Source organism: Solanum tuberosum, unplaced genomic scaffold, assembly GCF_000226075.1.
Source record: "Solanum tuberosum cultivar DM 1-3 516 R44 unplaced genomic scaffold, SolTub_3.0 scf00854, whole genome shotgun sequence".
NCBI lineage: Eukaryota > Viridiplantae > Streptophyta > Magnoliopsida > Solanales > Solanaceae > Solanum > Solanum tuberosum.
The window spans coordinates 4,327-30,760 of record NW_006239828.1 but is presented as its reverse complement, the minus strand read 5'-3'; the positions used below and the strand labels follow the sequence as shown (position 1 = coordinate 30,760).

General features: G+C 28.1%; 3 protein-coding genes across 3 annotated transcripts; 1 reads left to right on the top strand and 2 right to left on the bottom strand.

Annotated features, from left to right (window-relative positions):
* Positions 1-2,782: 2,782 nt before the first annotated feature.
* On the bottom strand, positions 2,783-4,085 carry LOC102588574 (F-box/kelch-repeat protein SKIP25-like). The gene has a single exon (XM_006367703.2). The coding sequence runs from the start codon at positions 4,005-4,007 to the stop codon at positions 2,832-2,834; it is 1,176 nt and encodes a 391-aa protein (XP_006367765.1). The 5' UTR covers positions 4,008-4,085; the 3' UTR covers positions 2,783-2,831.
* Positions 4,086-11,617: 7,532 nt separating this feature from the next.
* LOC107059185 (basic proline-rich protein-like) lies at positions 11,618-13,153 on the top strand. Its single transcript, XM_015305650.1, has 3 exons — positions 11,618-11,723; positions 11,840-12,319; positions 12,420-13,153. Exons 1-3 carry the CDS (start codon positions 11,618-11,620, stop codon positions 13,151-13,153), a joined length of 1,320 nt encoding a protein of 439 aa, XP_015161136.1.
* A 2,301-nt stretch (positions 13,154-15,454) lies between these two features.
* Positions 15,455-17,867, bottom strand: LOC102590650 (uncharacterized protein At4g15970-like). The gene is made up of 3 exons (XM_015305649.1): positions 17,601-17,867; positions 16,927-17,289; positions 15,455-15,940 (listed from the first exon to the last, which is right to left on the bottom strand). Exons 1-3 carry the CDS (start codon positions 17,865-17,867, stop codon positions 15,455-15,457), a joined length of 1,116 nt encoding a protein of 371 aa, XP_015161135.1.
* Positions 17,868-26,434: the final 8,567 nt, after the last annotated feature.

Sequence of the window (26,434 nt, the reverse complement as noted above, 5' to 3'; positions counted from 1 at the left end):
TAAAATGTGGTGTTAAACCCAAAAAATTCAAGGGTCCCATACTCCCATTCCTAAAAGCTAATAACTTTTTCACTTTCCAAATCCCTAAATCATTTTCTTGTTCTTCCCCAACACTCAAAACTCAAATATTAAAATCATCTCCCATAATATTCTATTGTTGATTTGACATATTTTAAAGGGCTAACTTTTTGTTTCACTGTAATCACTTATGTTAGTTTCGGATTTCTTGTAATGAAACTAACTTTTTGTACCTATAAACTATATACTACTACTTCCTTGAATTCTTTTTTTTGTTGGCTTATTTACACGTTTATACTTTTATTTTTCGAACCCCCTGAACGAAAATCCTGGGTCCGCCACTGGTCAAAGGGACTTAAAATTTTCTGTTTGTTTGAGTTGAAGTGTCCAGTTGAAACTTTGTGAAGTAGAAGGGTCCACTTTACAATTCGAGTCAAGTATAAGAGTCTATCAGACCCTTTTGCCTATAAATAATTATGGAAATTTTCCTCCATTTTAATAGATTTGTCTTGTTTTGATTTGATACTAAATTTTAAAAAATAAATAATATTTTTGAAATTTATGATTTTTAAACTAAAGATATGAAGAATGTATCAAAATGGCATTTGATTTTTGTTGTCTTAAATATACCACGTGAAAAGTTAAAATTAAAGAGTTATGAAAAAGATTATTTTTAAAACACACGAAAAAGGAGGGTTAAAAATAAATAAATTGAAATAGAGAAAGTAATAATATTAAACTTTGATTTTCCAAAAAATAATTTTATGAGTAAATAGTTATGTACTACGACTATAATAATATACTTGGTGTAATTTCATAAAGTGTGACTAGAGAAGGTGGTGTTACCCTTGGAAAAGTAAGAGATTGTTTCCGAACAATCTTCAACTCAAGTAAAACATATAAAAAATCAAATATAAAATAAATATGATAGTTAAAAAGTCACGTTGAAAACAAATAAGAAGAGAACAAGTAACAATCAACAAACGGTACGGCAACAACAACAAAGGAAAAAACATATAATACTGATCAACTCAAAGAATAAGATAGTAGGGAGTGATAGTAATAATAATAATAACAATGGATAATATGGTAACTACAACAAATAAATTAAAGAAACTAGACAACACTTGACTACCTATCAACCTTTTACCCTAATTCTTGACCTTCATATTAGTCTATCTTAGGATATGTCCTCGATAAGTTGTAGTTGTGTATCATGTTTTGTCTATTTACCTCTCCCAACTTATTCAATCTACTTCTACCTCTCCTTATGCCTACTAAAGTCAATCTCACACACCTACTCTTTGAGATATTTGTGCATCTTTTTTTTACATGCTTGAACCATTGTAACTATGGGTGAACATGGTATGGTACTATTATACATTGCCATTACCATACCAATTTATTAATTCAGTATGGTTAGGTATTTTGAAGTTCGATTTTGATATTTTGCGTTATAGTGATCGTTAACCATATTTCGTTCAACTTCGACTAATATATATTTGTATAATAGAGTATTATGACTTCATAATTTATTTTTATTTTTTTAAAAAAAGTCTCGATTGTATCATACTAACACATTGCACCATGTGTGTGTATATATATATATAAGAACGTTTAAAGAACTCCTTTTATTGATCAATTACTTTCAAAATACATTTCAATCAAAATAGAGTCGTCAAAGTTTCAACTTCTAAACATTTAATTTATACTAATACTAGATTACATATTTATTAGATTATTTATGTAGCTAGCTATAAACATCAATATGGTATTCGATATTTCAGTATGTTATTTTTAAATACTAAATTCCTGAAAATCTCCACTCAACATTTTGAACTCGCCCGTGTTAAAAGAGCAACGTAAAGATCAAAAGTAGACTTACCACACCGATGTAGTGTGTTTGTACGAATATTAAAGAAAACAAAAAGGCAACCCGTGAAGCTCATTACTTTTATCTTGTGTTGGGTTTTTTTGACTTTTGAAATTAATTTTAAAAGTTGAAGGTACTACTCCCTCAGTTCACGGTGTAAGTGAATTCATGGTCTTTCCGCAAATTAAAGTATTTTATGTGTATATATTTTAGAATTAATCTAATATTATCTTCTTGTACCTATGTTATTAATGGTGCATTCGGTTGAAAGCTAAGTTATTTATCTAGAGTTAAAAAAGAATCAATTTCCGTTTGATGCATTTTTTTTTTTGTTATCTTTAGTAATGTATCCATCTTTAAGAAATTTTAGATTAGCCTCTAATTAGCGATAATATAGTAGTTTTGATTGTGACAATTGTCCTTAATGATTGATGGTTGAGACGATGACGATGATATTACAAGAGTTAGCAAGGAAAGTGAATGAAGTGGTGGTACTTCTGAATGATATTATTAAAACTTTGTTATTGATCTTATTTATTCAGACTCATTAATTAGTGATGGTAAAATTATGAAAATAAATGTACCTAATGATTAAGATTGAGTACGAAGAAACAATATGAATGATTAATTAAGATTTTTGTTAAGTACAAACAAAACAAATGAGGCCTAAATCTATCATGTGTTTTTTTAATTACAATTTAACGGTATAATTAGCTAAAACTAAGATAATTAACAAACATCTTTGATAATCCATGTACTTGAGATTCATCTTTTAGCATAAAATCATGTTAGCTCTCATGGTGGGAACTTGTACGTATACACATGCACAAATTAAGCAAAAACATAATACATAAACATGTATCACACAAATTGCTACGTAGAACGCATGTGTAATGTATATATTTTTCATATTTTTGAGTACAAAATTTGAGAAAAATTATCAATGGCTCATCCTAGGCAAAATATGTATATTCAAAACTTGAAACCCTACCGGAGTTTCAACCACCACCAACCTCGGCGTCTCCACCACCACATCCACCACCACTATCCCACTACCGCCACCACCAACCACGCAAACTCTACCACCGTCCGCCACCACATGTTCCGCTCCTTTAAGCATTTCATTCTCCAATATCTCCACCCAAACATCCTCCTCTTCATCATATCTTCTCAACACTCCTTTTGATTCATCCACCATATATAGTATCTCCTCCGCCATCGCCGCCACCGGACCCCTCCACCCCGATAGCATCCCCTCCGGCATATCCTGCCACGTGTCCGTTTCGACATTATAAATTATCCCTTGTTTAGCTGCATCACCTTTTACATTCACCATACATAATTTTCCTTTCCATCCAATAGCTTCAATTGCTTCTCTACTAAATTTCCCATCTTTTAATCCACTCATTTCCTCCCATTTCCATCTCCTTTTTCGTTCGTTACGATAACAACAGTAGTGGGCCCGATCAGACTCGGGCCCACTACTGTTATCCAGGTCCCATTTTATAACTGATCGAGCTACCTCGACATTATAATGGGACCCAACTCCACTCGCTACATACACCGAGTTGCCTAACGCGCCTGCAGCGCACCACCGGCGGGGAGCGGCGAGACGGGGACCGTAACTCCATTTTTTCACCGTCGGATTGAAAATCAACGGACGAGAAATCGCCGGCTGGAACTGATCGGCGGTTGCAGCGAGGAGAATTAAGTTACCGGAAACGCTTACCGATTGAATCGGAAGGTTTCTGGAGATAAACGAAGGATGTTTAACGAGGATGTGAAGTGGCGGATCTGGTGGCAGAGGAGGAAGAAGGTGCCATTTCGATGAAATTGGATCGAAACAAGCAAATTCAACTTGATTTGTAGCTAATAATAAGGCGTATAGAGACAAAAATGGAGGAAAAGAAGGTGAGTAGATAAGCTTACGCCATGAATGACAAACGGAGAAAAGTGTAGAAGGATGATGCACTTGATTTAAACAAATTTGAGCAATATCATCGGGAAGTCCAGGGATCAAGGATTGATGATCATCGTTTTTCCTCCGGCAGTGATGGCGCTCATGGAGAGTTTTGCGTCGGTTGACGGCGGCGCAGGCGGTGGTGGAGTTGTTCATTTGTGGATAAAGAATAAGTAAGTGAAGAGATATGTGATAAATAAATAGAGTTGAAAAAGTGATGTGGTGGACATAGTGTGAAGTAAAAGGCAAATATTGGACACAAGTTATTATTATTATTATTATTATTATGAGTATAAAACAAGAATACCCCTTCCCTCCTTTTTATTATAACTTTTTTATTTTAGTTATTTTTGGAGAATTTTAGTAATTCAGTTGACTGATTATCTGAATGTTTATGTTGAGTGTTTGATGTTGGATATTTTTACCAATATTTCAATATTTTATAAATTTTACATAAAATAAAAACTCTTTTCATTATCAGAAACAATTAGATTTTCGACCTATTGCATTGTATTATCATAATGAATATTACGAAAAATACTTTATTATGAATATTATACTTAAGAAACTTTTCAAAGCTTAAGGCGTACCAAAAGTCATTATTTTTAACAATATTTCACTCAATTTAAATAGATTCTTTTTTAATTTAATAAATTCTTCTAATATAAAATTAGGAGCACATGAAATAACAAATATTCAAATCAAGCACAACCTATATTAAGTATGTTTATATTGTTTTATAATTTAAGAAATTATGATAGTATTCAATTATTAGTGACTGTTTTAGAAGGATATGTACAAGTAGAACCCACAAGGAATCTTATTATCTGTTAAAAAATTTGTCATGGCTATGCATGAATCATTATTTTTTTGAAAATTTTGAAATATATTTATTGTCATAGACAGTGTTAAGATTTTAAATTCGTGGTTTTAAGCTTTAGATAAAAAGATTTATGCCATGATTATTTAATTCGATCGAATCTGTAATTAAAATGCTAGCTTCATCTTATTTGTGTTGTCCTATGACTTTTATAAAACATGAATATCTCCTATTGATTATTTTTTTTTCTAAACCTCATTCAGAAATTACGTTAAATACATTATTTTTAAATGTATTTTTTTTCTTTTTAAAAGGTGAAATAGAATAACTTGATTGAAGCGTAATGATCATACATCTCATAATAGATTAGAATATTGGAGGCATTTTCTACTTTGCGGAGTCAATTCGTTTTCTCTTAAGCGGCATCTACATATAAATTAGTGTATGCATATGCACTTATTATTTTAAAATATATAATGCGATCGTTAAAATTATATCAAATACAAAATTTTAAATTTAATTTGCAACTCAATTTTTTTATTAAACTGGAAAAAATGAAAAATTCTCAATAGAATAGTTGAGATGCGTATAAACCGACTCAAATATCAATATTGCCTCCCCCCTCAAACACATAATGTGGTATGCATGAGAATACTAAAGAAAAAGAAGGCCAAGAAAGTAACTCAACAAATTTGTAGATACAACTAATTAAATAGTTAGAACTTTTTGCAATCAATACTTGTGATAAAGAGGTTAGATAGGGAGACAATAAATTGAATATATGGATGAGATAATAAATACTATAAATAAAAGAAGTAATAAATGAGAAAAGGTATTTTGTATTTTAATGGAAAGAAAGTGGTTAGTTAAAAGTAGCCTTTTTGGTACACCCCTTTTTCTACCTAATATTCTCTTTTTTTCTGCCTCTTTTAACCTTCTCTTCTTGTTTTTTATTCTCACTAATATTCCATATTTGTGACCTCCTTTAGTACATATTTTCTCTGTTTTATTTTACTTGGTTCATATTAACTTGATTATTAATTTTATTAAAATATTTTTATAAATTGTACTTTAAAATTTAAATTTAACTATTAAGTATTTTTTATATTTCAATTTATATGATACTGTTTGATTTGACACGAAATTTAAAGAAAAAAAAATGTTTTAAAATTTATGGTGTAAAACAATTCAGAGATATATGTGTGACTATAAATCATCCCATTGAGAATTTTAGTTAGTCAAATAAAAAGGTGCTTTTAAGATTGTTAATAATTCGGGGACGAAATTAATAATTTGCACCAAATTCAAGGGTGTATATATATAGATAGATAAAAAAATTTAAAAGTCTTAATTATATTACATGGTTTTATTAATTAGAAAAATAATTGTAATTGTGTCTTAAAAAGTAAAATAAAGAAATTTTGACAAGATTCTTAAACTTATAAAAATATTGAAAATACTTTTTTTCCTTTCACATTGTCTATCTAGTCCATGAACTTGTGACAACTTTGGAGAGACGTAAGTGTATTTATCACATTGTTTATCTGGTCCACTAGTTTGTGACAACTTTTGCAAGAGATCAAATTTATTAAATGTGAACAACAAATCTATCACAAAATGCTCAAGCTCTTTTTATTATTGTCTTTATTTTTGTCATTAAATGTACATGACAAATTGCTACTATTTTCAATTGAGGACAAAAAAAAAAGAAAAATATTAAATGCACTAAATAAGTTTTATGCGACGGCTTAACCGATCAAAAAACTTTAGGAGAAAATCCAAAATTAATCCTTAACCTCCTTTACGAGATACTACTTGTTGCACTCCTGCACTAACTTAACCATTCTTACGGAAATTTTCATTCATTTTATATACTATTATTAACGCACAATCAAAATCTCTTCTAAAAATATTAAGATGAGATAAAATTGTCCTTTATTGATAAGAATTTTTTTTACAAATAAGGAAAAATAGAGACGAATGCAATATTTCAACAACATATACATTAGAATTTAATATTTCTGATACTATATAGTTGATCTTTTAGATGGTTATTTAACTAATAATTATTATATTACAAAATTAATTTTTCAAAGAAAATTGATATTAAAAAGAAAGATAATTTTCTAAAAGAAATCAACCTTACAGAATACAAAGGGACCAAAGTTGACTTTTTGTTTTTATTTTATTAATTTTAATCTATCCTCTTGACACAAATAAGAAGGATTAAATATTAATAAAATAAAAAAAATTAAAAAAAAAATTAAGTTCCGGCCGGCTATAGTAATTTCGATACTCTTATTTGATTAGATAATTTTATTGTGACAAAAAAAAGACAAGTGTTTTATCCGTATGAGTAACTATTTGAGAAATTATTTTATTTTCATATTAATATGGAGTAGTATATTATGATACGAATATAATTATTATTGAAGATTCTTATTTATACTTATAAAAAAATTAAAAAAGCCTTTTTTTTAATTTAATTTGTAAGTGATCATAAGAAATTATTTTGACTGATTTAAATTTTATTCCAAAATAATATTACGATGAGACAAATTTGTTCTTTCTTGACTATATAACTATTATTTTATGCTAATCAAAGCAGTAATTTATAAGGTTATCCTTCTAAAGATTTGATGACTTTTTCTTCCATTATGAAAAGGACTATAAGCTTAAATAATTATCTCACTATTTTGTCACGTATTGAGTTAATTTTCCATTTAAATGAAATATTTTCATATATTATTTAAGTAATTCATCTTTCAAAAAAATATAGATTAATCTTTTTTGTTTAGTTATAAATAACTTGTACAATATGATTTTGACCCTTTAACTTTGAGTGAAAGGATAAAAATATATTTAAAATATCTCTGACTTTTTGAGTTTCGTATCTGATTATGAATACATGAGTTTTTTTTTATCTATACTACATCACCAAATGTTTATTAAAACACACCTCAACTATTAGTTATTCACTTTTCTTCCTGAACAATGATGATATTTCAGATAAAAAAGTGAACAACTGATTATTGAGGTGTGTTTTGATAAACATTTGGTGATGATTTATGGGGAAATTAATGTATTATTTTATGTAGGATAGAAGGTAAAAAAAACTAATGTATGTATAATAATCTATGTATACCTAATATTTGTATAAAGTAATATATAAATTCACTCATAACTAATCCTTACTAATAGATGCACAACTCTAACATGTAAACAAACAATCCAATTAAATGAAAAAGTTTAAACCTTATTCGGATTTTGCGAGGGAGGAATTCGAATTATTGTGATGATTCATAAAGTCTAATCACAAAAATATTGAAATTTCATAATTAGTCATCATCATCATGAAAAAAACATAATTAAAATATTAGTCAACTCCATTCGTTTCTCTTTTTATTTTATTTTGGTTCTATATCAAAATTCTAAGACATTATAAAAACCACAATTCTAATTCTAGCTCCAACTCCATTCACTAAATAATATTTTAACTTTTCTCAATTTATTTATTATAATTTTGTAAAACTGCTTTTTTGTTTTTCATTTTGTGTTGATGTTCTCATTAAAGCTCTAATTAAATTCGAATCATACATTGTAGAGCTCATTTTACATGTGGTGCTCATAATGTGATTTTCTTTATATTGAGGGTTCAAACTCGACACCTCTGATTAAGGGTTAAAACAGTCCTACCATTACACCACAATCCATGGTGATTCTTTCAGCTTAATTGTTTTAAAAAGGATGTTATACTTATATAGAGATAATTTAATTTTAATTTTTTTTAATTTTATTTTTAATAAGATGATTTATATCTAAAAAAATATTTAGGACTTGTTTTCGCATGAGTTTTATTTTGTTTTATTTCTTCAAATTTTGTGATCAATCAAATATTGTCATATAGAATTTATTCAGCCAATTGTCAACCCCTTTCATAATATTATTCTCTTTTTAATTTTATTTGCTTTATTTAATTAGTTTAAAATGAACATTTGTATTTTTATAATATGTTAATTCTAAAACATTTCACAATCTTTAATATCATAATATTAAAGAATATGTTAATACATTTTAAATATATTCAGTTTAAAATTATAAGATTTAATTTTTTTAATTAAATTTTGTGAATAAATAAATCAGTCAAACAAATTAAAATAGAACTTAACTTTTAATTTGTTTACCGTCATTATTTCATTCAAAATTTCGAACAATAAATTTCCCCATGCAACCCCTCTTTAAGTCAAATTAACATCCCTTGTGGGTCACAATCACATACAATAATTTGTATGGTTGTGAAAAATAATGGCAAATTGAGAAAAATAATTTTTTTTTTAAAAGAAAAAAATGTTTTTTGGCTGATGAGTCACACTCACAGAAAAGTTAAGTGGACATAAATATTACAAATGAAAAGTTGCAAAAAATAAAAAAAAATAAAGTTGATTTTGTCCCTTGGTACATTTTTGTCCCTTAAACGTTGAACGCCGCATGTATTTATCTATCAATATTTGAGTGGTGCACGCAAAATTTCACATAAATAACATATTCGAGTTAGTAATTAATAAAATAGATTATATGACATAATTAAAAGACCTCGTCAATAATATAATTCTCCCCCAAAAATACAAAGTTTAGCTAAAATGACTATAAAAGTTAACAAAATAAAACAAGTTGATTTTTGGGAGAATTTTTAAAAATATAAGTTTTTTTCAATGAAATAATATAGTGAGTATAAGGTTTTCCCTTTCTAAAATGGTGCGACAAAAAGCATACAGTCAATAATTGAGAGGGGTGTAAAAATCAAACTAATCAATAAATTAAATTAAATTTTGTAATGATTTTTCAGTATTAGATAATTGAGCAGTTTGTAAGCGATTTTGTAGAATTATTTTTTGGATTATCTGTTCGGTTTTGATTGTATGATTTTGGTTAATGGTTAAATTGATAACCCAATAAAATTATATTAAAGTTACTATTTTACTCTTTACTTACTTATACAAGGGTGACTTTAACATTTTACGAACTATATTTTCTAAATTTTAGAATTATTTTTGGTTGTAGGCAATACAAACTAGCCTCTTCGGCTCTCTTTTGTGACATCTTATCTCATCTCGACATAAACTAGTGTTACTCCCTCTCTTCTCAATTTTTTGATTTGATTGTGATAAATACAAATAATTAATGTTGTTTTTGAAGTTTATTGCATAAGTCAATTTAGAAGAAATTCGAACAATTTTGTCTTAAACAAAAATAATAAATATAGAAATTTGTATTACACTTCTATTTTTGCTGCTATTTCTATTTTACGAATAAAGTGTATGTCTATAGAGTTGTATGAGTATTTTCTTACCAATTAAATAAAAAAGTCGAATTGTTAAGGATAAAAAAAACAATCTATCGAAATCGATAATAAATATCGTATTGATTTGTTTACCAATTTAGCGTGTTCACAAATGAAAAGAATCAATAAATCAAATTGATAACGTATAAAATTCCGACCGAATTGGTTGATGCACACCCTAATATGATAAGAACATAAAATCAATCAATCTTATTATCATATTTCATATCATATATATTATAGATAAAAAGAATTTGAAAAAATAATATAAAATATAATTGAAAAAAATTACATTACATAAATAAATAATATAAAAAGGAATTAGGATAACTTAATGTTGGAGGGAGAATTTGATTTTTAAGGTGAGGTTAAAGGGGCGAATTTATTTTCACCTTTTTTTTGGTTTTATTTTCAACTAATTAACCAAGTGAGATGTTTCTTGTTCAGAATTTTAATTACTTAGCTAGCGTTTGGCCTCAAGTTCCTAAGTATTTTTGCCAAATAATACTTGAGCCAGATTTTGCCCAAGTTAACACCCTGTGTTTGGACTCAAGTTTCCCAAAAAATATTTGACTATTTTAATATAACATAATTGATAACAATCAACAACAACAAAATAACAATATAGGCAAGAGCAATACATTAATGCATATTCAAACTTGTCATTGATTCAGTTATAATTATAACAACCTCCAGAGCAGGTAATAACAAACTATTCCTTTATATAATATTCCCACATTCTACGAACAATCTCTTCCCGACAAGCTTTCATTTCTAGATCAGATGACTGAGAAGAAATAATATTGTTACTCTGAGTCGATTGTTCGTCATCTTCATCAATAACCATATCATAATTAAAGTTCATGTTCATTGAATATTTCATCACTGCTTTGATTTTCACGCAAAAAATTATGTAATATGACACAAGCAACTATTATTTTCACCTGCTTATCTGATTCATAGGTTTTCATGTCTTGTCGTAGTATTCTAAATCTACTATTCCACGCACCAAATGTTCTTTCAATTACATTACGCAAAGAGGCATGTCTATAGTTAAATAACTCTTTGTCATTCTTAGGATCTCTTTCACTTTTCCTGTAGTCCTGCAAATGATATCGCATTCCATTGTATGGAGCTAGAAATTCTTTTGTGTTCCAAAGATCAACAACAACAATATCTTCTTCTTCTTCTTTGGGGTAATTTTTGAATTTTTTAAAGTTCCCAAAAACTAGTTTTTTCTAGTATTTGGGAACTTGAGATTCTTGGCAAAAAAACTTGCCAAAGTTATGTGGCAAAACGCCAACAACCAAATTTTTCCAAAGTTTTTTTCAAATAAAACTTGAAGCCAAAAGGGTCCTTATTTTCAAATTCTTAAGATGAAGAAAGATATTCAGATTTGTTAAAATTAATTGAAATGAAAGAAATAAATCCAAACTTTAATTTGTAATTACATCCTCATAACTTCTGTTTTCCAGAATTTTCTATAGATATGTGGAGATAATACTGCATTAATTAATTAGGAAATTTTTAACAAGTATTTATGGACCATTCATCTATGAAAAAAAAATACAAAAACAAAAGCAAAAGCAAAAAGCATCTACAAAAATGAATCTCTTTCACTTAATCTTTTTCACTCTTGTTGCTCTTTTTGTTCGTAGTTGTGAAAATATAGTTCAAGCTATTCAACAACATGATAGTTTAATAGCAAAAAGTGAAAAAAAATATCTCAACCTGTTTTAGCGGTCCACGAAATTTCAAGAAAGTTGAATGATATCTCACAAGGGCCAGAGTTTTCATACCGTTTGATTCCTAGTGAACCTGACCCAGATCGTCTTGCAGCTGCACCAATTAAGTCAGGTAAAAAGTTTTCATATCGAGTGATTCCTGGTGAACCTAATCCAAATCGTCTTGCAGCTGCACCAATTAAGTCAACCAAAAAGTTCTCATACCGTGTAATTCTTGGTGAATCTGATCCAGATCGTCCTGTAGCTGCACCAATCAAGTCAGGCAAAAAGTTTTCATACCGTGTGATTTCTGGTGAACCTGATCCAGATCGTTCTGCCACTGCACCAATCAAGTCAGGAAAAAAGTTTTCATACCATGTGATTCCTGGTGAACCTGATCCAGATCGTCTTGTAACTGCACCAATCAACTTAGGCAAAAAATTTGCATACCGTGTGATTCCTGGTGAACCTGATCCAGATCGTCCTGCAGCTGCACCAATTACGCCAAGCAAAAAAATTTCATACCGTGTGTTTCCTGGTGAAACTGATCCAGATCGTCTTGTAGCTGCACCAATCAAGTCAGGCAAAAAGTTTTCATACCGTGTGATTCCTAGTGAACGCTGCACCAATTAAGTCAACCAAAAAGTTCTCATACCGTGTAATTCTTGGTGAATCTGATCCAGATCGTCCTGTAGCTGCACCAATCAAGTCAGGCAAAAAGTTTTCATACCGTGTGATTTCTGGTGAACCTGATCCAGATCATCCTGCATCTACACCAATTAAGTCAGGTAAAAAGATTTCATTCCGTGTGATCCCTGGTGAACCTGATCCATATCGTCCTGCAACTGCACCAATTAAGCCAGGCAAAAAGCCTTCATACCGTGATATTCCTGGTGAACCTGATCCAGATCGTCCTGTAGCTGTACCAATCAAGTTCGGTAAAAAATTTTCATATCGTGTGATTCCTGGTGAACCTGATCCAGATCGTCCTGCAGCTGCACCAATTACGCCAAGCAAAAAAATTTCATACCGTGTGTTTCCTGGTGAAACTGATCCAGATCGTCTTGTAGCTGCACCAATTACGTCAGGTAAAAAGTTTTCATACCGTGTGATTCCTGGTAAACCTGATCCAGATCGTCCTGCAGCTGCACCAATTAAGTCAGGTAAAAAGTTTCCATACCGTGTGATTTCTGGTGAACCTGATCCAGATCGTTCTGCCACTGCACCAATCAAGTCAGGAAAAAAGTTTTCATACCATGTGATTCCTGGTGAACCTGATCCAGATCGTCTTGTAACTGCACCAATCAACTTAGGCAAAAAATTTGCATACCGTGTGATTCCTGGTGAACCTGATCCAAATCGTCTTGTAGCTGCACCAATCAAGTCAGACAAAAAATTATATACACCGACACTTTAAAAAACTTTAGTCTTTTATCTTGAATTATCTTGTTTGAACCAAGATTTAGTGATTGTGTTTGCACCTCATCGTAGAGGAAATAGTTTTTTCATATATTATTATGCATTTACTTAGTCCATGAATGAACTAGAAATTGGAAAAATTAGTGGTTTCTTGCCCGAAGTCTTTAATTATAATTATCAAAGATTTTATTTTTGTTCAAAAGCTTAAACACTTTATCTATATAATAAAACAAGTGACAGGAGGTCCATGCTAAGTCCAGACCTAACTCAAAAAAATATAAATAGTAATTTCAAGTAATTAAGAATTATAATATGTGTTACACCTTTATTGAATAACTTTTAAAGAATGGTTACGAGAAAATGAAAATAAGGGAGGTAAGAGTAATATCATAATTAAACTACAGAGGAGGTGAGTGTGATAAAGCGAAACTTGAAGAGAGGTCGCTGAAATTATTCCTATTTGAAAACTATATGAAATTACTTTAATGTGCAATCTTTCTCATATTAATATGATGAAAAATTATATTTTACAATATTAATCAATATTTATGCACTCTGACTCTCTAGAATCAAAATATGACAAATAAAAAGAAAAGCATCGAAATATAACAAATAAAAAGGAAAGAAGAGAATTAAATTGTGTCATTAATTTTTATTTTTTTTTTATGAATGAAATGGAAATATAAAAATATACTCCCTCTATCTTGACTAGAACATGAAGTTTTTAAGACATTAATTAGTTTTACCTCATGAGTTATTGCTGTACTAGAAAGAAAAACATTAATCTGAAGGCCCCTACTATATAATTTAGTTATAGATACATTTCATTTATTAGCCTGTTAAACTATAACTTATTCAATTTGTTTAAGTTTATGTTGATTATTGATTCACTTATTTATACGTTCAAGCTATTTTAATCAATTTATTTCAGCCTAAAGGCTGATATCTGATCCAAATTGATCTATGAATATTTTTAATTTTCTATAATAATAATAATAAAATATATAATTTTATTCTGTATTAAAAAAATAAATAAAGCAATTAAAATTTAGTGATGAATGGACGGGTTGAATTTTAATCCACTTTTTAGCTTATTTCAGCCAACTAACATTTGGATGGGTCAATAATCCGTTTATTTATTAACTGATGAACTCATTTTAATCCGTCCGAATTCAATATCTAATACATTTTCTAAAACATTTAATTTAATATATTCAAAGGGTAATATAGCAATATTAACCCTATTATTAATTATTTGCTAAGATATATACCAAGTCAATAGTGGACAATTATTATTGAATAATCGGAGAACCATTTACTTATTAAATTATCTACTGATAAATATCATAAATGCTGCTTCTTAATAGTACATAGATGCAAGTAAAAATGGCATTAAATGCCAATTAAAACTTAAAAAGACAATTAATTACAAGTTGCAAGTTACAACTATTTAAATGTACAATAAAGTCCTCATATTAAAGACATTTAAAGGGGAAAAAAGGTCACCATATATCCTACAATAATATAAATATGGCATATCCTCTTTTCGAATTTTCATCGAATTCCAAATCTTCTAAACCCCAAGTACAATTAAAATCAACTAAGTTATATATTCGATAAGAAAAATGACTTCGGTCTATACGTATACACTTATTTTCTTGTGCATATCCATTAAGATTTCTCCGAGCATCTCACAATTACTTGGAGGAGGAGGCCTTTTGCCAGATTCAGAAGGTCAGATCGATAATGTTCTTTTTCCAGATATCTCCAAATGTGTCGCATCAGTATTAAATGTTCCTGGATGTGTCGAAGAAATTATAACATCTTTCCTAAGAACTCAACTTCGACTAATTGGTCCTCAATGTTGCAAAGCTGTATTAGACATTCATGATAGTTGTTGGCCTAAGATTTTTCCTTTTAGTTCACTTTTCCCTTTAACACTAAAGAGTTTTTGCTCCATTCAAGGTTCATTACCACCAACATCATCCCCTCGACCTCTAGTTATCGTGAAGAATGAAGATAGTACGAAATATTAAGAACTACATTATTTAACTTTCGTCCTTTGAATTCTTTTGAATAAATGGATGATGATGAAATTTGCACATGCAGTATACGAGATTGAATTTGTATGATCATTAAGTTGTTGAAGGATGTAAATTTTTTATTTATTTAATCATATGTTTTCGATAGATCATCTGCACGATACAAATCTTATAATAGTTACTAAAAAAAAGACACCTAGGACAAAAAAAATTGAAACATAGAAAAAGTTGTTCATTGAGATGATCAAATATATCATTTATCCACATATTCTTGGAAGAGTCCAAGTATATTTATATGACTTCCTTTCATCATTTGGCAAAGCCATATAATTTTTCCAATCATTAATTGCCATTCTTAAATCATGTATTTTGTTATCAAGACCTATACAACAATTTGCATGCATTGTGCATACATAATTAAGATATTTGCTAGGTTCACAAAATCCTCCAAAATAAGCAGTATTTAAAAATCTCATTTTCAATCCAATTTTCTTGATAAAAGGACTATATTTGATTATGTTGAGCACATCTTGTTCATTCTTTCCTGGATAAGTTCTTCTTGATTTGTTCCAAAACTTGTAGAATTGTATCGTCTGATTATTTGACTTCACGAATTTAAATCCTCCATTTGGAGCGTTATTCGGGTCGGATGAGTTGTGTAGATAATAATCACAAGCAATTTGGAAATCAACATGTGAATAAAAATGTGCAAACGGTTGTCGAAACCATAATATATCTGCATCCTGAAAAGAACCAAAAAATAAAAAAAATTCATGAAATCACTAAGAGATACAAATTGCGCACTTGTTTAAGTTGTTTTCATTTTTGTTTGGCCAAACTTTTGGAAAATTAATTAAAAGTATTTATTTCCTTTATTTGAACTGTCATACTTTTCTTTTTAATTATTAAAAAAAAATGTCATCTTTTTTTGCAGAAGCTAATTCAAATTTTTTTTTTTCTCTAAAAACACTATTTGAATATTGGAAAAGAACAAAGTTAGTTTGTTTGGCGAAGCATTCAAAATTGACATATCTTGAAAAGTATTTTTTGTTCGAAATTCTTCACGAAAAAGTATTTTTAGAGAGTAGCAATTTGTGCTAGCGAATTAATTTTAAAAATACTTATGCCAATATTAGAACAAAAAATAAAATTTGTGCTTGACCAAGATTTCAAGACTGTTTTTGGGAAAACAACTATTTTTTTCGGCTTCAAGAAACAACTTACGTTACTACTCAAAGACCGACACTAACACTTTTCTTAAAAGAATGATCAAACACATCAACTCTCTAAAATAAGTAGTTCCTCTGTTCCAGTTTAAGTAACACTATTTGTGTTTCGAGATTCAAATTATGTAATTTTCGATCAATATTTTATAATTATATAAGTTTTCATCATATTGACATGAGAATAACTACACTTATTTTATAGTTTCTTGAATGTCTAAAATTTAATTTAAAAATATGAAATTGATCTAATTCAAATTAACTTAAAAGATTACTCAAATCACTTCTCGAGAAGCAAAATATATCACATAATTCGAGACAGATCAGAGAGAGTAGTTGAGATCAAGGGTCCCTGAGATCAGTAAACATCTAAAAGTTTGCCCAAACAAATTATAAAATGTGGAAAATATCACACAAATCATGACAGATCAGAGAGAGTAACTTTATAAGAAAATGAGATCAATTAACATCTAAAAGTTTGATGAAACATACTATAAAACACGTACCGTAAAGATGAAGCTATATCCCATTTGAAGAACAATTCTTAGAAAATCAGTTCTCCTCCACATCATCTTCAAATAATCACCACTCATATATCTTTTTTCTCCAGAAAAATCAACATTTTTGGTGATTAATGCATAGCAATGTGTGTGAATCTCCAAGCATCTTGAATAAGCAATTTGGTCAAAAGCTACAACTAATAAATTCTTCAATAATGATTTTGTATTATTTCCAATTCTAAAACTCTCCAAAAAAATATCAAAAATTGAATTTGGTGCTGTCCATGCTGCATTTAGTGTTGTTATTATTACTGTTTTATCTCCCATGGCTGCCTCTTTTAACACTTTCTTTAATTTAATTTTCTGCTTCTGAAAAAATAAAAACAAAATTAGGCAAAAATTGGAAATAAATATAAGTCAATTGACATAAATAATTGGTCAATGTATAATGTATATTGGTAGGTGAATTTGTGCATGCACATATTTTTAACTGAACGGTCAAATATGTAACTTTCCTTTTGATACACATCATTTTTTTTCAAAGATGGTATACACCATTGTTTTTTCAATATAATCATCCAAGTTACTGCATATCTTGCGATAAGAATATAAAAATTATACCTATCAAATAAAATTTTTGAATTTACTCTTGATTAATTAAAAAGAAACATATAACTCACCTTTGAATAAGTTAGATAATTTTCTTGTCTAGAGCTCTTCTTCCCATTAATATAGGAGTCATAAATTGATAAGTTTTTAGACAAAATGGAGTTGTTTGAATTTGGAAAAAATTCTAAAATGTATGTGTTTGAATGATAATTAAGAACAAGGCAACAAATAGCAACAATGAAGAATAAGATGAAAATCTTGACAATTTTATTGGTGCTTCCTCCCTCTATTTTATCCACCATTTTGTCACTTTCATTCTTGAGCATACCAAGAGCCATGAATTATATATATAGAAAGAGTTTTAAGTAATATACATTATCTTTTAATATAAATAATTTTAAATTTCACATATTAACAAAAATATGTATAAATATTTTTTGATAAACTGCTAATATAAAAAATATTTATACTGACGATAGGTTATTAATTACATACTTTAGCCTGACCAAAGTTCTCTCAAAGTCTTTTAATGCCTACCCTAAATTTCACCTCTAAAAGCCTCACTCACCACTTTGCCTTTAGCTTTAGTACACTAGGCAAAGCTATATAAATTTTTAAATTAAAAATAATTAGTCAATATATAATATATACTAGTTAGAAAAAGTAAATAATAAATTTAGTCGATTATTTACACAAACAATATCCCAAAAGTTTACTTGATTTTATAATTCATATCCATCAAGTTCTTTTTTTAAGTTTATGCAGTGAGTTCACTATTCTCCTAGTAATAATTTATATCATTTTGAAATATTATGAAAAATGGTTCTCTAGAAAAAAGATCAAGGTAAATCTTATCATTATAATAAAAAGAGAGTTTTCTCTTCTTTTATCGATAAAAATGTTCAGTATAGTGATTCATGAAGTATGATGAACATTATATGAAATCAAGATTTAAATCCAGAAGACATAAACAAAAAGATATAAGGTAATTTATTTATTTTCATTTGCTTAAGTTTTTACGGATAAAATTATTCGATTTTGTAATGATGGAAAATTTAGGACTCTATGCATGTGCTTGAGGTTCTGCCATATGTAGATAAAAACTTATCATATGACCGAAGTTATTAAGGTAAAATTGATTAAATTTCAGCTATATGTAATGTCAAATATTTGTCTGAAGTAAATTAAGTATTATCAAGCTTAGTGATGACTGAAGTTATTTCAAAATGAATAATTACAAATTTTTATATACTACAAATATGACTTAAATAATGATCCAGCAATCAAATATATGTGCACTTGGATTTTAATGGTTTCAAGTCCTTGTAAAATCACCCAATTGCATTTAAAAAAAAAAAACTCCTTTATGTAGCTTAATTTCCTACATTTTCTACAGCTGCCTAATTTTAATTAATTCTAAATATGTAGTACTACACAATAATAATAATAATAATAATGCCTAATTTTAATTAATTCTAAAGATGCAGTACTAATAGTACTAAACAATAACAATAATAATAAGATTAGACCCAGCCTAATTTTACTTTTAATTTTTTGGACCACTTTTAAAGTCCATCAAACCATCACTTTTTGGGAATATAGTAAAATCTTTTTTTCCATTAAAACATTATCCTTTATATCGAACAAATGATTAATTCCATTTTCATACTTGACAAAACCATATGATTTTCAATTAAATCATGTACGATATTTTGTAGTTAACAATACCGTCTATTCATAAAGTAGAATGATTGAATTTCTCCATCTGCCTAATTTTAATTAATTCTAAAGATGCAGTACTAATAGTACTAAACAATAACAATAATAATAAGATTAGACCCAGCCTAATTTTACTTTTAATTTTTGGACCACTTTTAAAGTCTATCTATTATAGTTCAAAATTATTATCCCACCCACCCCTCCACCCTCCCACACCCCCAACAAATAGTAGGATGTGAATGATAAAAAATGAGTTTTTCTTACCTAACAAGGAAAGGAAAGTCAAATGGTTAAATACTTATGTATCATGTCTTTATTAATTAAGAAAATAAAAGATGTTTGAATATTGTATACAATTAATCTTGGTTTTGATTAGACACTGTTTGGATTAGAAAAATATTTATTTTGATTCCATAAAAAAAGAATTAAACTTCATATTAACATAATCTTGTTCCACAGAAATATGAATCAGAGAAAAATCTTGATTTCTATTTCTCTAGAATGAAGGAGATTATCTCCTTCTACGGCAATAAGAAAATCATACATGATAAGTATTATAGATGGTAAATATAATTAAAAAATACTCTATACTAATATGTAATCAATTATATATGGCAAATAGAAATGGTAATTAATAGGAAATCCATTCAAAATATTCCTTAAAAGGTCCTAAGATTGTTATAGAAATTTGGGAAAAGATATAGAAGCATATTACAATAATAGTAAAATTATTAATTATTTACCTAAATTATGTGATGGTCCTATCATTTTTAAATTTATTTATTTTTGTATTATTCACTCCTCCAAAGTCCAAACTATGAAAGGGGTTCTTGAACTTATTTTTTTCATATTATTTATCCCCTTCACTCTCAAAGGCTCCTAAGATTGTTATAGAAAGTTTAAGCATTGGATATAAGTTAATTATTAATCCCAATATGTACAATAGAGACATTATATGTATAAATAAAGAGATTGAGAATAAAAGCAAATTTGAATGAATTTATTCAATCATAACATCAATTCAAATATAAGTAATAAAGTAAATGTAACTAACTCAAGTAAATTAAAGGAAAACTAATTTTAAGGAGCTAATTTAACATCCCATCTTGTAGATATGATGAGATACCTAATTCAAATTAACTAAATATATTCTTAACAAACTGATAACTACAAGCATATCTTAATAATAAATACCAAATGAATGCTCTCTATTATATAAATATAAATAAAAGAACATTAGAACATTTCCCAATATTGCAAAAATATATATCTTGGTATACAAAAAGAAGAACAAAAATGTATCAAAAAATTATTTTTCCTTTGATTCTATTGATGATGTTTGTTGTTGAAGAAAATTACCTTGTAAAAGGTGACACGCCTGCCATTGTTCAATGTGATCAAGTTTCATGCACAAAAAAAATGCATAGAAGCTTATGGGCTCAAATTAAAAAATGCTTATTGTGAGCAGACCGTATTTGGAAATGTTTGTATTTGTGAACACAATCCATAAGTATCAAAAAAAAAAAAGTTTACTTATGTCAAATAAGAAAATCAAATGTCATGGAAGTGATTAAGAATTTTATGTAAGACATTTTTTTTTCATGTTGTTGACGATTGTACTTTCTAATTTTAATTCGATTTCTTTGAATTACTCAATATATGGTACAAAATTACTTATATCAACACTTGATGTTATTACCACTAAATGAAAGTCTTGGGTGTTTCTTTTTATCTCTCATATTGTTTAAAGGTCTTTTAATATATTTTGATTTTAGATCATCAACTTGTTGAGCCGTCCTAGAGATTATGTCAAATAATGATGATATAACTAAGGGTGAAGGTATAAGTCTCCCCTTCAATTATAGGTGAAATCTCAGTGACACATCTCTACTATATACATGAGTTCTATTATCTCCTGAATTATTTTAAAGTATAATAAATATATCCATAACACAACCTAAGACATGTATAACCACTCATATCACTTCAATCCTCAAAAACTCAAGCTATTCAGTTTGAATTTTAAAATTTTAGATTACTGCATCTAATAGAAGTTTGTGACCTAATATAAAAAAAAATAGAATAAATTTCATAAAACTTGATCCAATATCTCCATTGAAGAAACTATCTAAAATTGAAACTTTATCCGAGAAGAATTGAAGTTTGGGGTCATTTTTCAGGTTGAGAAAGACTTATTGAAGTGATAAGGAAAATATAAGGAGGAGGGGTTTTATTGATGGAGAACTCCACAATATATTTTAAGCATTTAGGGGCCATTCAACAGAATTAGACAAAAAAAATTTAAATTTTTGTGAGTCTTAACCCATGAATATATGATGATATAATTTTCAGTTGATTTCTTTCACAAATCTTTATGGGAACCTCTGGAACGACCTGGAGGAATATTAAGTATAGCCTTAGCATGATCAATGTCATATTTGTTGCATGTAGGGGCTGTGATGCAGAATTAGGCAATTTACTCAATTTTTTGTGTATTTTAGCCCATTAATATTTTGGTGATATGGTTTTTGATCCATTTCTTTCCTAAACCTTTACATGACCCTCTTTAATGACCTGGGGGAAAGTATGTATAGCATCACCATGATCCATGACTTATTTTAGTATTTAAGGGTCAACCAACAAGAATTAGATGAATTTCTCACATTTTCGTGTGTGTTAGCTCATGAATATTTTGGTGATATGGTTTTCAGTCGATTTTTTTTTTAAAAACATTTATAGGACCTTCCGTAATGACCTAGGGAAACAGTACATAAGTCTCACCATCCACAACATATTTTTAGCATTTAGGGGACACTCAATAGGAATTAGGCGATTTTCTTATTTTTTTTAGTGTGTTAGCATATAAATATTCTGGTGATATGGTTTTCGATAGATTTTTTCCAAAACTTTTACGGGACTCTCCATAATGAGTTGGGAAACAATACATATAACCTCACGATGATTCACGGCATATTTTTAGAATTTAGGGGCCACTCAACAAGAATTACGCGATATTCTCAAATTTCCTTGTGTGTTAGCCCATGAATATTTTGGTGACATGCTTTTTGGTTGATATTTTATCACGGGACCCTCCGTAATAACCTGGGGAAACAATACATATAGTCTTACCATGATCCACGATATTTGTTTAGCAATTAGGGGATACACAACAAGAATTACCCGACTTTTTCATTTTCGTGTGTTTTAGTCCATGAATATTTTTTTGTGATATGGTTTTCGATTGATTGTTTTCCAAAATCGTTACAATACCGTCCATAATGACCTAGGAGGAAAGTATGCACAGCCTTACTATGATTCGCGATATATTTTGTCCTCTCGGCCCAAATAAAATATGGTGATAGATGAGAAGATGAAATTGAGAGAACAATGTGTTTGTTTTTTTTAGTAAAATCTTTTCTTATTTATTTAAGTTAAAATTCACGTGTCCTTGTTTTATTTGTTATTTTGGTGTGTAAATTGCATACTTCTTTTATGTTTGAGTGCAAAAATCTTCTTGGAACGTCGAGGTGATAAGGGACTCGATTAGGATGTTCAAGTGAAATATCTAAACTAGTTTAGAAAATTATCTATGTATTAAGTTTTTTAAAACATAAAAGAAGAGAATAGGCAATTTTTATGTTATAAAAGAGAATAAAATTATCAAAAACAAAAAACTTTTCCTCTTAAACAAAATTCACTAACTCTAAAATACTATATTATGGATCATACTATTATTTTCTTCTGGAAAGAAAGGATCCTCAATTTATACAATTTCCTAAAAAAATAAATAATTAATTTTCCTTTTAGAAGTAAAAACCATTCATGATAAATAGTTTATTCTTTTCTCTAGAAAACAAAATATTCCTAATAAAGTAAGAAAAATAATCCAAAATTTAGTAGTGTTGACTATACATTGCTTGAATAGCAAAAACATTTAAAAGTAATTTTAAACAACTAAAGAAGATTTCACTATAAACATATTGAAAACCCATTCAAAATATTCCTAAAAGAGTCCTAAGATTATCATAGACATTTTATAAATGCTAATAAGAAATTAATTATTAATCTCAATATGTACAATGGATATACATTAGACACATCTATATATAAATAGAGCACAATATTAATTTTTTCCAACATTACAAAAATATTATATATCTTGGTATAAGAAAAAATGCATCAAAAAATGGTCTTTCACTTGGTTCTTTTGATGATATTTGTTGTTGCTGCAAATGGGCAAACAGTCATTATTCAATGTGATCAAGCTTCTTGCTCAAAAAAATGCCAAGATGCTTATGGACCCAAATTAATTAAAGCTTATTGTAAGCAAACAATATTTGGAAATTTTTGTATTTGTGAACATAATCCAGTCATCCATAAAGGATCAAGGAAGAGTTTACATGTGTTATAAATGAAATAAGAAAATAAAATTATTAATATTTCATGTCTTTTTTATGATTGCACTTTCTACTATTTTAATTCGATTTCTCTGAATTAGCTATTCTATTTTGTAATGTTTAATTTTTACATATACATAAGAAAAGAAGAATTATATTTTTGTGTGTCATTTAATTTAATTGAGAAATATCTAAGGGCGAATAATATTAGTGGTACATGGTACGAAACTCAATGAGTATATTATATAACATACTCATTAATCATTTATCCCTTTTCACACAATACAATGCTTTGGTACTATCAACATGGGGTGGCCGGGGGGGGAGGTGTTAACGTGGTTCTTAGGTGTTTTTAGTTTTGGAAAAATGATTCAAGTGAATGACCAGGCAAACACATTGTGAGTTTTGATTACTGCCAAAGATCTCATGATTAGAGGTGTACAAGTCAAATCGAACCGACAAATTAAATCAAATTAAAAAAAAACTAAGTTTTTGGTTTGATTGGTTTGACGTTGAAAAAAAAAAATTGACCACTCTTGGTGTGGTTTGGTATTCAAAGAAAAAAAGTCAAATCGAACCCAAACCAAACCGACATAATATAAATATATATAATTTTATTTTAATGGACCGTTAATTCAAAAAATATATATCAAAGTAACTTAAAAAGAGAAAATACAAAAAATGTAGAGTAACAATAACAACATATTTATGTATTTCTACATGCAAAAGTTGAAAAAGGAGAGTGCTTACATAGATCTTATCCATTTCTTCAAATAAAAAGAATAATTTCAATATCAAATTTATGAAAAACATTTCTAAACTACAAAAATATCAATAACAATAACAAAATAATACGATAATTAGAACACAGAAAATAACAAGTTAAATTAATTTTTTAAGCCACTTACAAACCTTTTTTATGTTTAATAAGAAATCTCTATTTATATATATAAAAATATTTTCTTTTCAATTTATAATTGACCAAAATATCTTAATTCCTCGAAACTTAACAACATTAATTTCTCTTAAACAAAAAGTACATGATTAAATCACCTTCGAAGAAAATGTGTTTAACGAATTAATGGGTGTCGGCAGCTTCCTTTTTTTTTTTCTCAATATTTTAATTTCTTTCTTTATTCTGACATATTAAAAAAAAAAAGCCTTTATACTATATGCACTTTATTCTTCATAAAAAAAAAAGAGAAAAAAAACAGCTTTAACGTTGGATTTTTCTCTTCTCTTTCTTCAATTTGGATATAACAAAACAAGAAAACTTTTGAAAAGATTCTTATTCTACAATATAACATTAAAAAAATGAGTAAGTGAGTTTTTGTGAATTGATTTTTTTTCTTGATATTAAATTTATATATAAAGTTTGATACATTGGTAGTGTAAATATTTTTTTTGTCAGCGATGAATTTAAGATTATAAAATTTATGAATTTTTACGATAATTTTAAGTTAATGTGCAATAATAAATAAATTCACAATGAAATATTTATAGATATGTAGTTAATGTCTTAATTTTTATAATCTAATGATTTGAACAAAAGTTATTGATTTTCTGTGGATTTGCACGATATATATTAGATTCGTCATTATTTACGGTGTTGTTCAATTATTTAAAGAGTTTCTAGGGATAAATTTTCTTAAAATCACATAGCGTATTTAAAATAACAAGATAGTTCTTTTAAAAAAATATATATTTTACATATTTTAAACTTAAAACTACAAGATTTAAAGATCTCTCTTACTACTAAAATATTCCCAAAAGAGTCCTAAGATTATTATAGACATTTCATAAATGCTAATAAGAAATTAATTATTAATCTCAATATGTACAATGGATATACATTAGACACATCTATATATAAAGAGAGCACAATATTAATTTTTTCCAACATTACAAAAATATTATATATCTTGGTATACGAAAAAATGCATCCAAAAATGGTCTTTCACTTGGTTCTTTTGATGATTTTTGTTGTTGCTGCAAATGGTAAAACAGTCATTATTCAATGTGATCAAGCTTCTTGCTCAAAAACATGCCAAGATGCTTATGGACCCAAATTAATAAAAGCTTATTGTAAGCAAACAATAGTTGGAAATTTTTGTATTTGTGAACACAATCCAGTCATCCATAAAGGATCAAGAGTTTCATTCTTGAGCATACCAAGAGCCATGAATTATATATATAGAAAGAGTTTTAAGTAATATACATTATCTTTTAATATAAATAATTTTAAATTTCACATATTAACAAAAAATATATATAAATATTTTTTTGAATAAACTGCTAATATAAAAAAATATTTATACTGACGATAGGTTATTCATTACATACTTTAGTCTGACCAAAGTTCTCTCAAAGTCTTTTAATGCCTACCCTAAATTTCACCTCTAAAAGCCTCACTCACCACTTTGCCTTTAGCTTTAGTACACTAGGCAAAGCTATATTAATTTTTAAATTAAAAATAGTTAATATATAATATATACTAGTTAGGAAAAGTAAATTGTAAATTTAGTCGATTTTTCACACAAACAATATCCCAAAAGTTTACTTGATTTTATAATTCATATCCATCAAGTTCTTTTTTTAAGTGTATGCAATGAGTTCACTATTTTCCTAGTAATAATCTATATCATTTTGAAATATTATGAAAAATTATTCTCTAGAAAAAAGATCAAGGTAAATCTTATCATTATAAAAAGAGAGAGTTTTCTCTCCTTTTATCGATAAAAATGTTCAATGTAGTGATTCATGAAGTACAATGAAGATTATTTGAAATA